Source organism: Budorcas taxicolor, chromosome 14 (genome assembly GCF_023091745.1).
Source record: "Budorcas taxicolor isolate Tak-1 chromosome 14, Takin1.1, whole genome shotgun sequence".
NCBI classification, from domain to species: domain Eukaryota; kingdom Metazoa; phylum Chordata; class Mammalia; order Artiodactyla; family Bovidae; genus Budorcas; species Budorcas taxicolor.
The window spans coordinates 90,716,696-90,732,315 of record NC_068923.1 but is presented as its reverse complement, the minus strand read 5'-3'; the positions used below and the strand labels follow the sequence as shown (position 1 = coordinate 90,732,315).

Below are 15,620 nucleotides of genomic sequence, written 5' to 3'. Positions count from 1 at the left end.
AGTCAAGAAAACATAAATGATCATACGAATCAGGTCCAGCATCTCGGGGAAGCTGTCTACCTCTGATGTCATCGTCTTCTCATCCTGGTGTAGTATAGTTTCTCCTGATAAAAAAAGTCCTTCCATCCATGTTGGAGACAGTCCCTTAAATTATGTCGTTTTTCAGTCCTGGTTGCAGGTCATGAGGCATCTGATCTTCATCCAAAGATAGATTACTGAGATAAGCTTCAGAAACAAACTTAGGGTGTTTTTCAAGAATTTAATTAAATTTTACATTAACATCACATAACATCAAAGAACTATCTAAGAGATGAGTCTTACTAGATGCAGACCTCCATTAACAAACTGGTATTTAACATTTTGAAATATCTTTTTTTTTTAAAGTTACCCTTATTTTTCTTAAATATAACCAAATTAAGGCTAGTTTGTTTGCAAAATAGGTCTGTTCTCACTGATTTTGGTCTGATGATTTTTATAACCATAATTGATCATAGGCTTTTTATTTTGCTGAAACATTTATAGAGTCTCAGACTGAACTTTTAAAATAAAACAAGGCTGGGAATTTCACACCAAAGTCTTATCACAGATTTTGCCTAACAAATCTAGGTGAATTTTTTCCTTTTTAAGGTCTCAAACATTTCTTGAGATTTTTGTATCCGTGAGATAACCTTCCTAACTCATTTGATAAACTTACTGGAAACCTAAGAACTTCCAATTTTTGGAGGAGTCAGATAGAAAATATAATTGTTTTGTTTATAACATTTAATTTTACCAAAGTATTGTCATAATTAGTTTGAGAGGAAGATTTTTTTTTACTCCCTGAAAACATAAGATTTAAACCCATAATTTTTCAGGTAGACACCATAAAAGTTATAAGCATATTCGCTGGTTCATTCAGTCCTTTTGCTAACTTTTGTGAAGTCATCAGGTTTTTCATTAAAATACCAGGACATATCAGAATGTTAAAAACTCCATATAATTTTTAGGATATCTGTATTAGTTATTTTACCATACATTATAACATGAGCGGATTTATTACTCATCTGATAATCTTTTCCATGTAATTTAACCAACCAAATAAACACAGTTTAATATCTCTCTTTGGGATGCTTCAGGGGCCCTCTGAAGCCTCCCAAAGTTAGCTAGAAGCCAAAAGTGCTTCCTAGAATGATTTAGGAAGTTTTGTCAACAAATATCAGAAAGGTTTCGAGCACTCGGTCAGATGGGACTATAGGTCACTGTGAAACAATAGCTATTCACTCAGCCAAAGTAACAATATGGGATTTCAGAGGCAAATACAGAACAGACCATTTAAGAAGCAAATGAACTTAAATCTATTGTCAAATGCAGTTCAACATCTGAAGAAAGTATGTGCTTTTAACAGAGAGAAAAGCCAAATTCAAGTTTTTGCACCAGCTTATTTTTAGTCATTAACAGTCTCAAATTTCTTTAGCTTCTTTGTAAGAGGAAACTAATGTTCAGTAATAAATGTTTTAAAATCTTACTCTATTTGGAAATGAGCTAGCTAGTCAGTGAACTTCCATCACTTAGTTTAGCACAACCCAACTTAAGTTACCCCAATTTGGACAGACTATTTCAGACAGACATTCCTAAAGCATAATTATTCTTAATAGAGTTTATCTAAAAGCTCATATCTCATTTACATTTTTTTGAAGTTTTTTTTTTAACTTGAGGTAATTTTCTTGTTGACAAACTTGTAACAGATATAATATTTAACTTATATTAAACCTAGGTACAATGAAAATATTTTTTTAACGTTAATTACTCTAAGACATGTCTGTATTAAATAGGTCAACAAACAAACATTAATATCAGGTATTTAACATTGAATATTTCCCAGTTCACATGAACCTGGAATTTATTGTTTAATTTAGAATTACTTGATTTGTAAGCACTTACCTTTTTTTAAGCCAGATAAAGATTCCATATACAAATTAACCTCAAAAATATTACCCAGAGACAGAGACATACCAAGACATATTTAGACAGACACAGTGCAAGATCTAGCTTCAAGTCCTTTTTTTTTTCAGTGTCAGGAGTTAGAGATGGTCTAGATAAGTGTTTCTGCGAGCCCTGGTCTCAGGCACAGGGAAAGAAAATCAAGTTCTAACAAATGGCGGCAGGTCTAAACCACATGGTGGCCAGACAAAGCAAAATGGCCATCAAAAATCACAACACAGATCACAGAGTTAAAACACACACACATATAAACCTGGCAGTCTTCATCTAAGTGAAGGTGAAGTCGCTCAGTCGCGTATCAGACTGTTTGCGACCTGTGGACTGTAGCCCACCAAGCCTTTCCGTAACATCAAAGATTTCAAGGGAGGAAAGGAAGCCAGGTTGAAAGAAGAAGGGAGAGGAGGCAGGAGAGGGGGGCAAAAGGGGTGGCCTTACAGACATCTCCTGCCACCTACAGATACCCAGGCCTTACGGGACTTTTCCCTGGGCCTCCAGAGGAGGGAGGACTGGAACTCGGCCCTACCAGAAATCAGAGCCAGAATTCGAGTTCTCTGCCAAGAGGAGGTGATCAGTCTCCAATCCTCAGCTCAGGCTGAGGGCCCTTCAACCAGATTTCTGCGTCTAGGACCAGGGGACTAGAAAAACAGGGAAGGATAGGAAGGGTTAAGGAGAGGAGACAGAGAGGGAAGGGGAGAGAGATCAATAAAGTCTCTTGTTTCTTACCGGTCGGGGCACTCTGGCCAGTTGTCCGCGTCAGGAGGAGACCAGGGACAAAAGGGTCCCAGTTGCGGCCGCTGGGTCTGGTCCATTGGCAGGCAAGCTGGCCCCTGAGTACCCCGAGTGGTCAGGATGTCAGTCTCGGTGAAGAATAATCCCACCAGAGTCACCATTTGTTGCAGGAAGAGGGACCCCTTCCAGGGCCCAAAACTGGGCTCTTGCCTAACACTCGGAAATGAATTGTCCGAGGAGACATATGTGCTGACAAAGCAAGAGATTTTATTGGGAAAGGGCACCCGGGTGGAGAGCAGCAGGGTAAGGAAACCCAGGAGAACTGCTCTGCCACGTGGCTCACAATGTACAGGCGGTGTCTCCTTTAAACCTTTCCCGAACTTTTCCGGTTGGTGGAGGCTTATTAGTTCCGTATTCTTTATCAGGATCTCCTGTCATAAAACAACTCATGCAAATGGTTACTATGGTGCCTGGCCAAGGTGGGGCAGTTTCAATCAGTGTGCTTCCCCTAACAATAACCCCCGGCAAGATGGCATATATAGCGGCACCATTGGTTCAGGCTCCTTGAGATTCTTTGGGTTTTTTCTTACATGTGTCACCAACACCTGAGGGGTAGAAAATCCCTGTTGAAGCAAAAAAGGTTTTACCCAAGGAGGGGGCGGGGCTTGGTCAGGGTGTCCGATCCGCAGTCAGAAGATGATATCTCGGACTTGGTGTACAGTTCCCAAGTCAAAGGTGCCTTCTGAGGGCCAGCCTACTTGGAAGGTCGGCCATTCTTCACTGCAAAAAGTTATTAATTTTTTCTTCTTCACCAGCACTGATAGATTCTGTGCTCTAGACTTAAAATCAGAGAAGTGGTCAGTCATAAGAGACAAAGGAGTAGAAGTTGTTTGTCCCATGATTACAGAGAAAAACACAGGAGACCAAATGAGCACACAAAGAGCAGAGACAGTGCCGGCACTCACACAGACGCAACAAACAGACAACAAATGTACATCGGCCAAAAACACAGTACTAGGTCTTCCCGGCCCCCTTTTTTTAACCTTTTTCTCCCCTTGAGAGTATCTTACCAGCAGGACATCCACAGAGCCAGCCGCCTCCCCAGCACAATGCCAGGCCTCGGCCTTACGCTGGTCTTAACCAGAAAAGAGAGCCAGCCGCCTCCCCAGCACGAGGCTGGGCCTCGGCCTTACGCTGGACTTAACCAGAAAACACCGGTGTTCAGAGATCTCTCCTCCTAGTGAGGAAACCCCTTCTACCGGGAGAGTGTTATTCTTCCCAGTTAAAGGGATCCCAGACGAGCCCCCAAATGTTGTGCCCAGAGTCCGAGTCACCAAAACTGAGAGAATAAGACATCCACAGCCATGCAAAAGCATAAAGGGGTTTATTGCTAACTCGAGTTAGGGCCCAGGTCTCATCCAGCACAGTGGAATCCGACAAGAGCCCCGAGCTCTGAATCACATCTACTTTTATACAGACAGTTCTTTGTTCCTGTAACAGCATAGCTGATTGGTTCAACCATATGCATGCGCAGGACTTTTAAACCTCACATCCCTATCCGGATTGGCTTGGGTCTGGCATGGGCGAGGGGCTACGGGGATTTTTCTGATTGGTCGAGCTACACTGCCTGCAGGAGTTTCCAGTGCCTCAGCCTTCCTAGAGACTAAACCTCAGGCCTAGCCTGCCCCTTAGAGCCTGTCCTGGCTCCAGTTTGGTCCTAACAGTGTCTAGCGGTAAATGTGAAATGCTGTTAAATAGACTGCAGATGAGAAATCCACCTTCCAGTGGGCTGAACTAAGAAGAATTAATAGGGGAGGTAAGATTAAAACTAAGCTCCAAAAAGCAGATAGACATAATAGAGAAAAGAAAGACTCTCTGCTGGAAAAGGTATGTAAATAATAGTAATAGTATTTTCTGCTTCTATCAGGTATTTTGCTTGATGATATTCTGGTCATGATGCTAAGTGCTTTATGTACACTGTTGCATTAAATTCTTATAACAAGTCTTTAGGGTAAAGGGTGGAAGTTAAAGATAAGGAACCTGAGTCTTAGTAATTACAAGTGATTCTCCAATAAACATAGATGCAAATCAGCCTATCTGGTTGCACACACTATTAGCTCAAGCATTAAGTTATTCTGTTCAAATCACGTTGCTTTCATAAACAATGGAATATATACCTGGAACCATACTTTAGAGCAGACCCTGAAGACCAGTTTGAAGAATGGTGAATGTGTTCAGTTCAGTTCAGTCGGTCAGTAGTGTCTGACTCTTTACAACCCCATGAACCACAGCGCGCCAGGCCTCCCTGTCTATCGCCAACTCCCGGATTTTACTCAGACTCATGTCCATTGAGTTGGTGATGCCATCCAACCATCTCATCCTCTGTCATCCCCTTCTCCTCCTGCCTTCAATCTTTCCCAGCATCAGGGTCTTTTCCAATGAGTTGGTTCTTCACATCAGGTGGCCGAAGTATTGGAGCTTCAGCTTCAGCATCAGTCCTTCCAATGAATATTCAGGACTGATTTCCTTTAGGATGGACTGGTTGGATCTCCTTGCAGTCCAAGGGACTCTCAAGAGCCTTCTCCAGTACCACAGTTCGAAAGCATCAATTCCTTGGTGCTCAGCTTTCTTTGTGCTTTTGGTCTTTCTTCCATAGAAATTGGGACATTCTGGAAGTTTTCAATAGAGAGGATTTATGGCTTTTATATATATGACTTTGCATTCACTATTTAAGAGGCGACATGAACTAAAAGCAGAAACACAATTAAGAGTTCAATGGAAATGGACAGGAAAAGAAAGAGGTAAAAAAAGAAAGGAAAATGGACAGGGATGCTTTACACCTAAGACTCCTCAATTTTGAACTGACTTTAAGTTTTCAAAACATGTCTGACATCTAAGTTGCAAAACTTTTAAAATTTTAGGTTTGGAAATCTGTAGTTGTAAAATATACATCTATTTTGGCAGAGTAACTAAAAACAAGCAGGAGCTTAATCCCAGCTTCAGTAGAAACATTCTTAACAGGAGCCCCACCTCCCAAAGTAGAACAAGGCAGGAAAGATTACAGACAAAGGCATATTGGACACAGAGATGGCTTGTCTCAGGAGCATCATGTGGAAACCAGATACAGCAGCCCAGACCCAGACCCAGACCCCACCTACAGATAACCCCACTGAAAGAGGAAGCTCCAGGACTTCAGGCCAGGTGAGTGGGCAGCTTTCTCCCGAGCAGAGCCCTGAAGGGCACGAAGCCAACAGCTTTCCCAGTCGCTCAAGAAGCAGCCAAGATTTTCTAGGCGCCAATTTGCAAGACTTTAACGAGCATCTGCTGCTCACCATCCCAAGAGTGGAGCTGGGATATTTGCACAGGGCTGAAGGCTGATTCAGAATTCCCGGATAGGGACAGGGAGGAGAAGACAGGTTACATCATTAGTTTTATCTACGCTTGAGTCGTCTTAACTAAGTAATCCCAAATTTTGTAGTAATATCACTCCAATCTTAAAAGACATTCTATTAAGTGGGATATTAGTGATTTATTTGTTTATGTCTTTTTTAAGGAAATAATTAGTGAACCTCATTTCTAGGCTGAGGAGTGACCCCACTTACTGAAAATATATATTCTATTAATCTCCTGCCACAGTCCTATTTCTCTTGGCCCAACATCTAATGTTTTAAGACAAAATAGTTTCTATCACGTTTGATAGATTTAAGTAAAACTACATGACATGCTTCCATCAAAGGAAATTAAAATCATTCTTCAAAGCAGAGTCAATTTGCAATTATGACAGATGATGATTTTCAAATTTAGTTGAGATTCAACAATGGCACTTTGATGTCTTGGAAATAATTGACGTAGGAGTAATTCTCTATTTTAAACTGTGTTCTCCTTTCAGTCTGGTTCTTCATAATAAAAACTCTCTACAGGGTCACTTATTCTTCCAGTTTTTATTTTGTAAACTACTTTATATCATAAATAAAAATTTGCTTGTTATGGAAAATTTCTTATTTTATAATAAAAATTTTTTTCATGTTTATATTGGAGAAAGTCTGGTGAGCAATTAATGTACATTGATGCATACTTTATCATATAGCTTATATCATATGCCTTAGTTGACAGGTAGCTCTGTTTCAAGCAAACATATATTGCATTTAGTTTTTTATTACTTTACAAAAATTCCTGAAGACTAAAGACTCAAACTAAACACTCAATTTCTTTAGAAATATCCAGCCAAGATTATTATAAACTTGAAAGGAACAGTGAAAGAGATGGATAGTAGACTAACATCAAAATTCTCACCCCCAGATATTGAAGCCCAGCTCTCCACTGAGGCATGGGCACCCAAAAACTCACTTAATGAAAGCTCATAGACAAGTATAGCTCTTCTAGAGTTATAGTTTTAAAAATCTTTGATCTTATTACTGAGGGTTCATGGCAGAGTTTCCAGTGATTCTCAGAGAAATGAGAAAATAAGAACAAGGCAGTCAATTTTTCATAAACATAAGCAATTTTCATTGAAACGATTGTCCTTAAATAGGAAACTGACCTTTTCTTAAGTCTATCTCTTTAGAAAATAATTGTTGTTATCATTGATAGTAGAATGTTTGCTATCATTTTTAACATCCTTACTTGGCAAAATTAAAAATAGTCAATCTTGTGTTAATCCCATTTTTAATTAGTCCCACTAAACATCCAAAACCTCGAAGAGGAACTGCTACTGTAGAAAATACCAGTGGGAACTTCAGTGAATTTCTTTTCCTTCCAGCCACAGGGCTTAAAAAGAGGCATGTTCAACCCACTGCTGCAGTTTTTAAAAAAGAAAATACCAAAAGTCCAGCAAGTTGGAGAGAGTTCTCTAGCGTTAAAGATTTTTCTTTAGAGGATAAATGTTATGCCCCGATTTCAGTCCATCATCAGGGAACTGGATTAAAACTATCACTGACTGCTGAAACATATATTGCAACATAGTTCCTCAAAGCAGTATTAACATACCTGTCATGATTTAACCATTTCTCAATCTGAATCCATCTGATAGAACAGACTTACCCTATCATTTGCCAGAACAGAATTCAGTATCATTTAGTGATCGCAAAAATCATCTCCAGATTCTTCTGTCCCACTGCATAACCTTTGGTGAAAAGATTCAGGGTCAAATGCCGAGAACCACTGCTTGTGTATTCCAGGGTCCTGGAAGCAACGAGAAACAGATAAGACTGAAAGGTGTCGTGGAATGTGACAGAGTGTGGAGGAAATTTAGAGTGTCTGTGGGTTATGTTCTACTCGGGTCATGGTGCATTTGACATTCTATTGCATTCTTTCCCTTCTCCCCTCTCCAGTGAAATCAGACGAGTTGCAGACAATCAAGAAAGAATTAACCCAGATCAAAACTAAAATTGACTCCTTGCTAGGGCGCCTGGAGAAGATTGAGAAGCAGCAAAAGGCGGAGGCTGGTAAGTGAAAAAGAGCTGTGGCCGCAGACGTGTGGGAATCGAACCACTCACTCCCTGTCAGTCACCAAGACACGGCAGGTTCAGGCACGCTGGCTGAGCCTAACAGTGTTTAGCAGATACACACACATCGTCTTTAAACTTAGAACTGCAATGATGGAATCTGATTGTTCCTTTTTAAAGAAGATGAGCCAAGTTGCCTAAAATTCACATTTTTTAAAAGAGAGAGGGAAAGGAAAAGTATTTTGATGCTAATAAGTAACAGTTGGATTATATTAAAGGTTTATATCTCAATATCAAGTGACCTTTAAGAAAATTAAATCAGTAAATGGAATAGTCTATCAGGGCTAAAATTATATTCATATTTCATCAAATTAACTGCAGCAAAATTGAACAGATTTCAGAAGCCATGTTTGTAAAGTCCCACTCTTGAACTGCTGCAACTCCACAAAACTTCAGAACTCAGTTTCAGGATGTCAGTATCAACGATATGCCTGGCCACCCAAGGCCATTTCATTTGACTTGATTCTTTAGCTTAATGTCTTCTCTTGGAAATATCAGCCCTGACCCTAGTTCCATGCTAAAACTCGTTATTTATTTATTTTTAACTGGAGGATAACTGCTTTACAATATTGTGCTGGCTTCTGCCATACGTCAACATGGATCAGCCACAGGTACGCATGTGTCCCCTCCTTCTGGAGCCCCCCTCCCACCCCATCCCACCCCTCTAGGTAGCTACGGAGTGCCAATTTGAGGTCCCTAGTCTAATACCCTTTAATATGGCAACCGAGAGCTGCAAAGTCACACATCTCAAGCAGAACTGGCGTCAACCTGGAGATGAGCTAGAACGCGCATTGCCCGCTGCATTCTGCTAGGTCTTTGATGCCTCAGAAGCGCCTTGAAAACGAGCTGAGGGCTGAAAGAAGGCCTGGGAGACAGAGGGACACCCAGCCCTTCCTCCAAGTAGTGTGGCGCCACCTGTGTCTATTTTATACGTTGAAATTCATCATAAGATTTCATTGGCTGAAAGAGCTTCACTTTTCAAAATTAAGCAAGACAGTTTTGAAAACCGCTCATCGAATCCAGCTTTCTCATTTTGCAGATGAGAAAAGGAAGGCCTGAGGAAGTAAAGTGACTTTTCCATGACCACATGAATGGTTCGTGACAGACCTAGAGTCTCCAAGCCAGGTCTGGTGAGGGAAAGGAGTGCCTCCTCTGAGGTATCAGCCTCAGGTTCCGCTCAGGATCTGCCTGCAGTGAGGCTCCCTAGGTAACAACTGGTGATGAGATCCAGCCTGTTTGTTGCCCGTGACACTGGGCAGGGGACCAGCACCCACCTTCCAGTGATGAGTGACGCAGGGTTCAGAAATGAAGCCGGTGTTGAGGGGCTGCCGAGCCTAATGGATGAGAGAGGTATACTGTGGTTCAAATCCTCACAGGCCACCTCGCCTCCGTTTTCTCGTTTATCAGATGAGGCCAGTAATGGCTACCTGACCTTGCGAGAAGGGAGTCAAGTAGCAAATGTAAGTTACTGACTAGCCCAGAATAAATGCTTCATAATTGGAGCCATTTAGTGTCCATAGAAATGTAAGCATATATAGGGAAACAAATACTTCTTACTTCCCTGACACCAGTTTTTTAAATCATAAGCCATGTACCTAGATTCTCATTAACTTTTATCGAGTTAGTGTGGAGGAGAAATGATAGATAAATAATAGACAAAATAAGATCATTTTTATTACAGATTTCATCACATTTTCTATTGAGAAAAGATACGTTGCCTATACTTCTTAATGGAGAAATTTAGATTTCAGAAAGTTTTTTATCTGCTGTCTATGGCACTAATCTAAACCGTTGCCAGAACTGAAATATCCTGATGTTGCCTAAATCAATGTTTCCCTTTGAGGAACTTCTGTGAAATTCGTTATTATGTAAAACAACCCTTACAGCAAAGGACTTTGATAACCAATTTGCACTTCAGTTTAAAGGATTATGGAGGACTCATTTAAATATAAATCACCTCAAAGAGAAAAATGTGATCCTTATTCCATCATATTATAACTTCCAGTTTCCTGCAATGAAAAATACCTTCCGTATATCTTCTTAGAAGATCATCTATAAACATGACACTAAAATTCAAAGCTTGAATTTTCTTTTCATGAAAGGCTGTCATCTTATTTTTGTATGTGTTTCAACTTTCCCAGTCACACAGCAGTTATCTTTAAAATGATAGGCTTAAGCCTTTGATATTTCTGTCTTTCCTACTTGAACATGTAGGAAGAAAATGGAATTATTTAATTTGTAATTTCATTCTCTTAGCAATTGTCTCCTGAACAATATTTATATTTATGGAGTTAAGACGATCACTTTCTAAATTTTTTTCATGAAAAGAAATCAGGGTCGCATAGTATCTGTACTACATGATAGAAAGTGGAGAGAAATATTTTAAATCTTTTTAAGTGCCCGATATCTCCTTACAGAATTTAAGGGGATACTCATTTTATTGTTTATTTGGTTGCAGGCCAGTTATTCAGTAGTTAACATTCACTCTTCACTATTGCTCTTTTATACACCTCTCATTTCCAACTTATTCCATCTGATGATGAAAATTTCCAGCTTAGGATAGTGGCAGCAGAGATGTAGGGTTACATGCAGGATAAAGCCACACAGCATGGAACTTGTCCTGAGTTCAAGTTTCACAGGATCATTTTTTTCTTTTTTGTATGAAATCCTAAGCTAACAGGAGTAATTGTAATGAGGTTATAATGACATCATTTTGGATTTTTTATGCCTTAAATTGCTGGTAATAGATGTTTGCACGGTATCCTGTCTCTTCCTTTGAAGATATGAACTTCCTCAGAACAAGGTCATGTTTTCACTAATTTTTCTAAATCTTCAAACACTGTGTACTATGCATTAGGCATGATTTAGCAAGTCATTTAACTTCTCTAGGTCTCAGGCCCCACAAATGAAAATTAGAGGTAGGGATTATGGCCTCAAACATATGGTCTAGCTTTTAAATCATGATTAATATGAATCCACTCTGCAAGTGTTATTTTTTCCTACTTGAATAATTCAAATAACATTGCTTTGGAATATGGTGACTATGGATTATTATAAACAACAAATAACACATATCAGTTTGGCCTCCAATTGTCCTTCTTAGATGATCCTTTTAAAAGAGAGTCATAAATTGACATAAATTGATATGAAGAGTACAGTTTATGTGTGGTTTACATAGTGATGCAAAATGATCATAAAAGGTAAAAGGAGACAGAAGTAAAACTAAAGACAATACCATACAATGGACAGTGACCTCTTTTAAAAAATCAAATTCCCTGCAAAGACTCTCTGATATGAAAAGGCGATTAGGCATTCTTTAATTCAACTTTATTCTCAGTGGTAGGCCTCATGTGTGACCTGTCAGACTCACTTGGACAATTCCAATGAAAATAGCTAACCTGTCCTACCCATTAGAGCTGACCATTAGAGAGGTCACACTTCAGTCCCGTAGGATAAGTTCATCCTGCCTGTACGTTTGGTATATGAAAAAAGGCAAAATGGATGTCTGAGGAGGCCTTACAAATAGCTGAGAAAAGACGAGAAGCTGAAGACAAAGGAGGAAAGGAAAGATACACCCATTTGAATGCAGAGTTCCAGAGAATAGCAAGGAGAAATAAGAAAGCCTTCCTCAGCGATCAATGCAGAGGAATAGAGGAAAACAATAGAATGGGAAAGACTAGAGATCTCTTCAAGAAAATTATGGACACCAAGGAACATTTCATGCAAGATAGGCTCGATAAAAGATAGAAATGGTATGGGCCTAACAGAAGCAAGAGATATTAAGAAGAGGTGGCAAGAATACACAGAACTATACAAAAAGATCTTCATGACCCAGATAAGCAAGATGGTATGATCACTCACCTAGAGCCAGACATCCTGGAATGCAAAGTCAAATGGGCCTTAGGAAGCATCACTTATGAACAAAGCTAGTGGAGGTGATGGAATTCTAGTTGAGCTATTTCAGTTCTAAAAGAGGATGCTGTGAAAGTGCTGCACTTAATATGCCAGCAAATCTGGAAAGCTCAGCAGCGCCAAGGACTGAAAAAGGTCAGTTTTCATTCCAATCCCAAAGAAAGGCAATGCCAAAGAATGCTCAAACTACCACATAGTTGCTCTCATCTCACACACTAGTAAGGTAATGCTCAAAATTCTCCAAGCCAGGCTTCAACAGTACGTGAACTGTGAACTTCCAGATGTTCAAGCTGGATTTAGGAAAGGCAGAGAAAGTAGAGATCAAATTACCAACATCCATTGGATCACAGAAAAAGCAGGAGAGTTCCATAAAGACATCTATCTCTGTTTCATTGACTGTTCTAAAGTGTTTGACGATGTGGATCACAACAAACTGTGGAAAATTCTTAGAGATAGGAATACCAGACCAATTTACTTGCTTCCTAACATTACTTTGCCAACAAAGGTCCATGTAGTCAAGGCTATGGTTTTCCAATGGTCATGTATGGATGTGAGAGTTGGACTGTAAAGAAAGCTGAGCGCCGAAGAATTGATGCTTTTGAACTGTGGTGTTGGAGAAGACTCTTGAGAGTCCCTTGGTCTGCAAGGAGATCCAACCAGTCCATTCTGAAGGAGATCAGCCCTGGGATTTCTTTGGAAGGAATGATGCTAAAGCTGAAACTCCAATTCTTTGGCCACCTCATGCGAAGAATTGACTCATTGGAAAAGACCCTGATGCTGGGAGGGATTGGGGGCAAGAGGAGAAGGGGACGACAGAGGATGAGATGGCTAGATGGCATCACTGACTCAATGGCCGTGAGTTTGAGTGAACTCCGGGAGATGGACAGGGAGGCCTGGTGTGCTGCGATTCATGGGATCTCAAAGAATTGGACACAACTGAGCAACTGAACTGAAGACATCAGTATGCATGCCAAGATGCAACAGTTATACCTGGACATGGAACAACAAACTGGTTCCAAATTGGGAAAGGAGTATGTCAAGGCTGTATATTGTCACCCTGCTTATTTAACTTACATGCAGAATACATTGTGAGAAATTCTGGGCTGGATGAAACACAAGCTGGAATCAAGATTGCTAGGAGAAATATCAATAACCTCAGACACACAGTTGACACCACCGTTATGGCAGAAAGTGAAGAGCAACTAAAGAGCCTCTGGATGAAAGTGAAAGAAGAGAGTGAAAAAGTTGGCTTAAAGCTCAGCATTCAAAAAATTAAGATCATGGCATCCAGTCCCATCACTCCATGGCAAACAGATGGAGAAACAATGGAAACAGTGACAGACTTTATTTTGGGGGCTCCAAAATCACTGCAGATGGTGACTGCAGCCATGAAATAAAAAGACGCTTACTCCTTGGAAGAAAAACTATGACCAACCTAGACAGGATATTACAAAGCAGAGACATTGCTTTGCCGAAAAAGATCTGTCTAGTCAAAGGTATGGTTTTTCCAGTAGTCAGGTATGGGTGTGAGAATTGGACTATAAATAAAACTGAGTGCTGAAGAATTGATGCTTTTGAACTGTGGTGTTGGAGAAGACTCTTGAGAGTCCCTTGGACTGCAAGGAGATCCAACCAGTCCATCCTAAAAGAAATCAGTCCTGGGTGTTCATTGGAAGGACTGATGTTGAACCTGAAACTCCAGTACTTTGGCCACCTTATGTGAAGAGCTGACTCATTTGAAAAGACCCTGATGATGGGAAATATTGAGGGCAGGAGGAGAAGGGAACGACAGAGGATGAGATGGTTGGATGGCATCACTGACTCGATTGATATGAGTTTGAGCAAGGTCTAAAAATTGGTGATGGACAGGGAGCCCTGACATGCTACAGTCCATGGGGTCACAAAGAGTCAGACATGACTGAGTGACTGAACTGAATATATTTGGTAAAAAGTGTAGATTAAAAAAAATAATGTCCAAAAATTAGAATATTACGAACAAATACCACATATTTATGCATCAGTGCTCCTTATACTGAGCTGAAATAAACTTTGTTTGCATTTGGTTTATGTGTCCTTTTCTGCCCTCTGAAACCAAGCTGAGTGTCTAATTTCTTGTGAATATAATAGCCAATTAAATACATAAAAGAGTTGTAATATTGTAACTCGTCCAAAACTTCTGAATAGGAAGTCTATATAAGTGGCCAGAGACACTCAACTTAGTTGCATTCAAATTTTGGTCAAAGAACTTTGAAGCCTTCTATTCTCTGAATCAGTTTAGTTCAGTTGCTCAGTCGTGTCCGACTCTTTGTGACCCCCATGCACTGCAGCACGCCAGGCTTCCCTGTCCATCACCAACCCCTAGAGCTTGTTCAAACTCATGTCCATCAAGTCAGTGATGCCATCAACCATCTCATCCTCTGTCATCCCCTTCTCCTCCTGCCTTCAGTCTTTCCTGGCATCAGGGTCATTTCTAATTAGTCAGTATTTTGCATCAGTTGTCCAAAGTATTGGAGTTTCAGCTTTAGCATCAGTCTTTCCAATGAATATTCAGGGCTGATATCCTTTAGGATGGACTGGTTGGATCTACTTGTGGTCCAAGGGACTCTCAAGAGTCTTCTCCAACACCACAGTTCAAAAGCATGAATTCAACGGCACTCAGCTTTCTTTATGGTCCCACTCTCACATCCATACATGACCACTGGAAAAACCGTATCCTTGACTAGACGGACCTTTGTCGACTCTGGATAAATATCAGTAACTGTTTCAGCTGCTTCTCCTGTACTTTAGTTTTGGATCTTGAACCACTGCCGTCCCCCTTCTCTGGTCATTCTATAGTTTATCAACTGCACACTGTGGTCCTCAGAGTGGAAAATGTTGCTCCAGGTGTAATCTGCTGCTGCAGCCTATAATGTGACTACTGGTTCTGTTCTGAATACCTGACTGCTATCACTTAGACTTTGGATTACATTGGTCTTGTGTCTGGTTACAGATGTTGAACTGCACACGTGAATTAAACTCTGCTCCCTCCTGATACTGCATTAAAATAATGTCTAGGTTTTAAAAAAGAAAATTCTTAGACATAAAAGAGAATGAGAACAAAATTTTAGAAGCTGGAAAGCTGATGGAGAACTCTGCCTGACTTAACACATCCTAGAAATGAATCCAGTTTTAACCACAGAACTCCCAAAAGGCTCAGGATCAAGGCTATCATATTCCTATGGAAAAGAGGGTATAAATGGCTAAAAATCTGTTAGGAAACAGATTTCTAGGTCACCATTCCCGACTCTTCCTGGTCCACTAGAAGCCCTAAGAAGTTTCCTCTAGGAAAGTGAAAACAACAGATTTCAGATGTAATAGACAACTAACAAATTTGAAGGCAGTTTTTAACAGGGAGAAAAATAGAAGTTTACACAGTTACTCTAGAAATTCCAAGAATTCTTTTCCCCTTCCAGACTACTGGTAGGCCACTGGAAGAGGTTTTAACTGGGAATATGA

At 40.2% G+C, this 15,620-nt stretch overlaps 1 protein-coding gene across 1 annotated transcript in view; it reads left to right on the top strand.

The window, feature by feature from the left end:
• The window catches only part of RALYL (RALY RNA binding protein like), a 422,766-nt gene that overhangs the window by 394,221 nt on the left and 12,925 nt on the right, over nt 1-15,620 (top strand). The window contains 1 exon segment of the mRNA XM_052651717.1: nt 8,040-8,153. Coding sequence (XP_052507677.1) covers nt 8,040-8,153 — 114 coding nt within the window.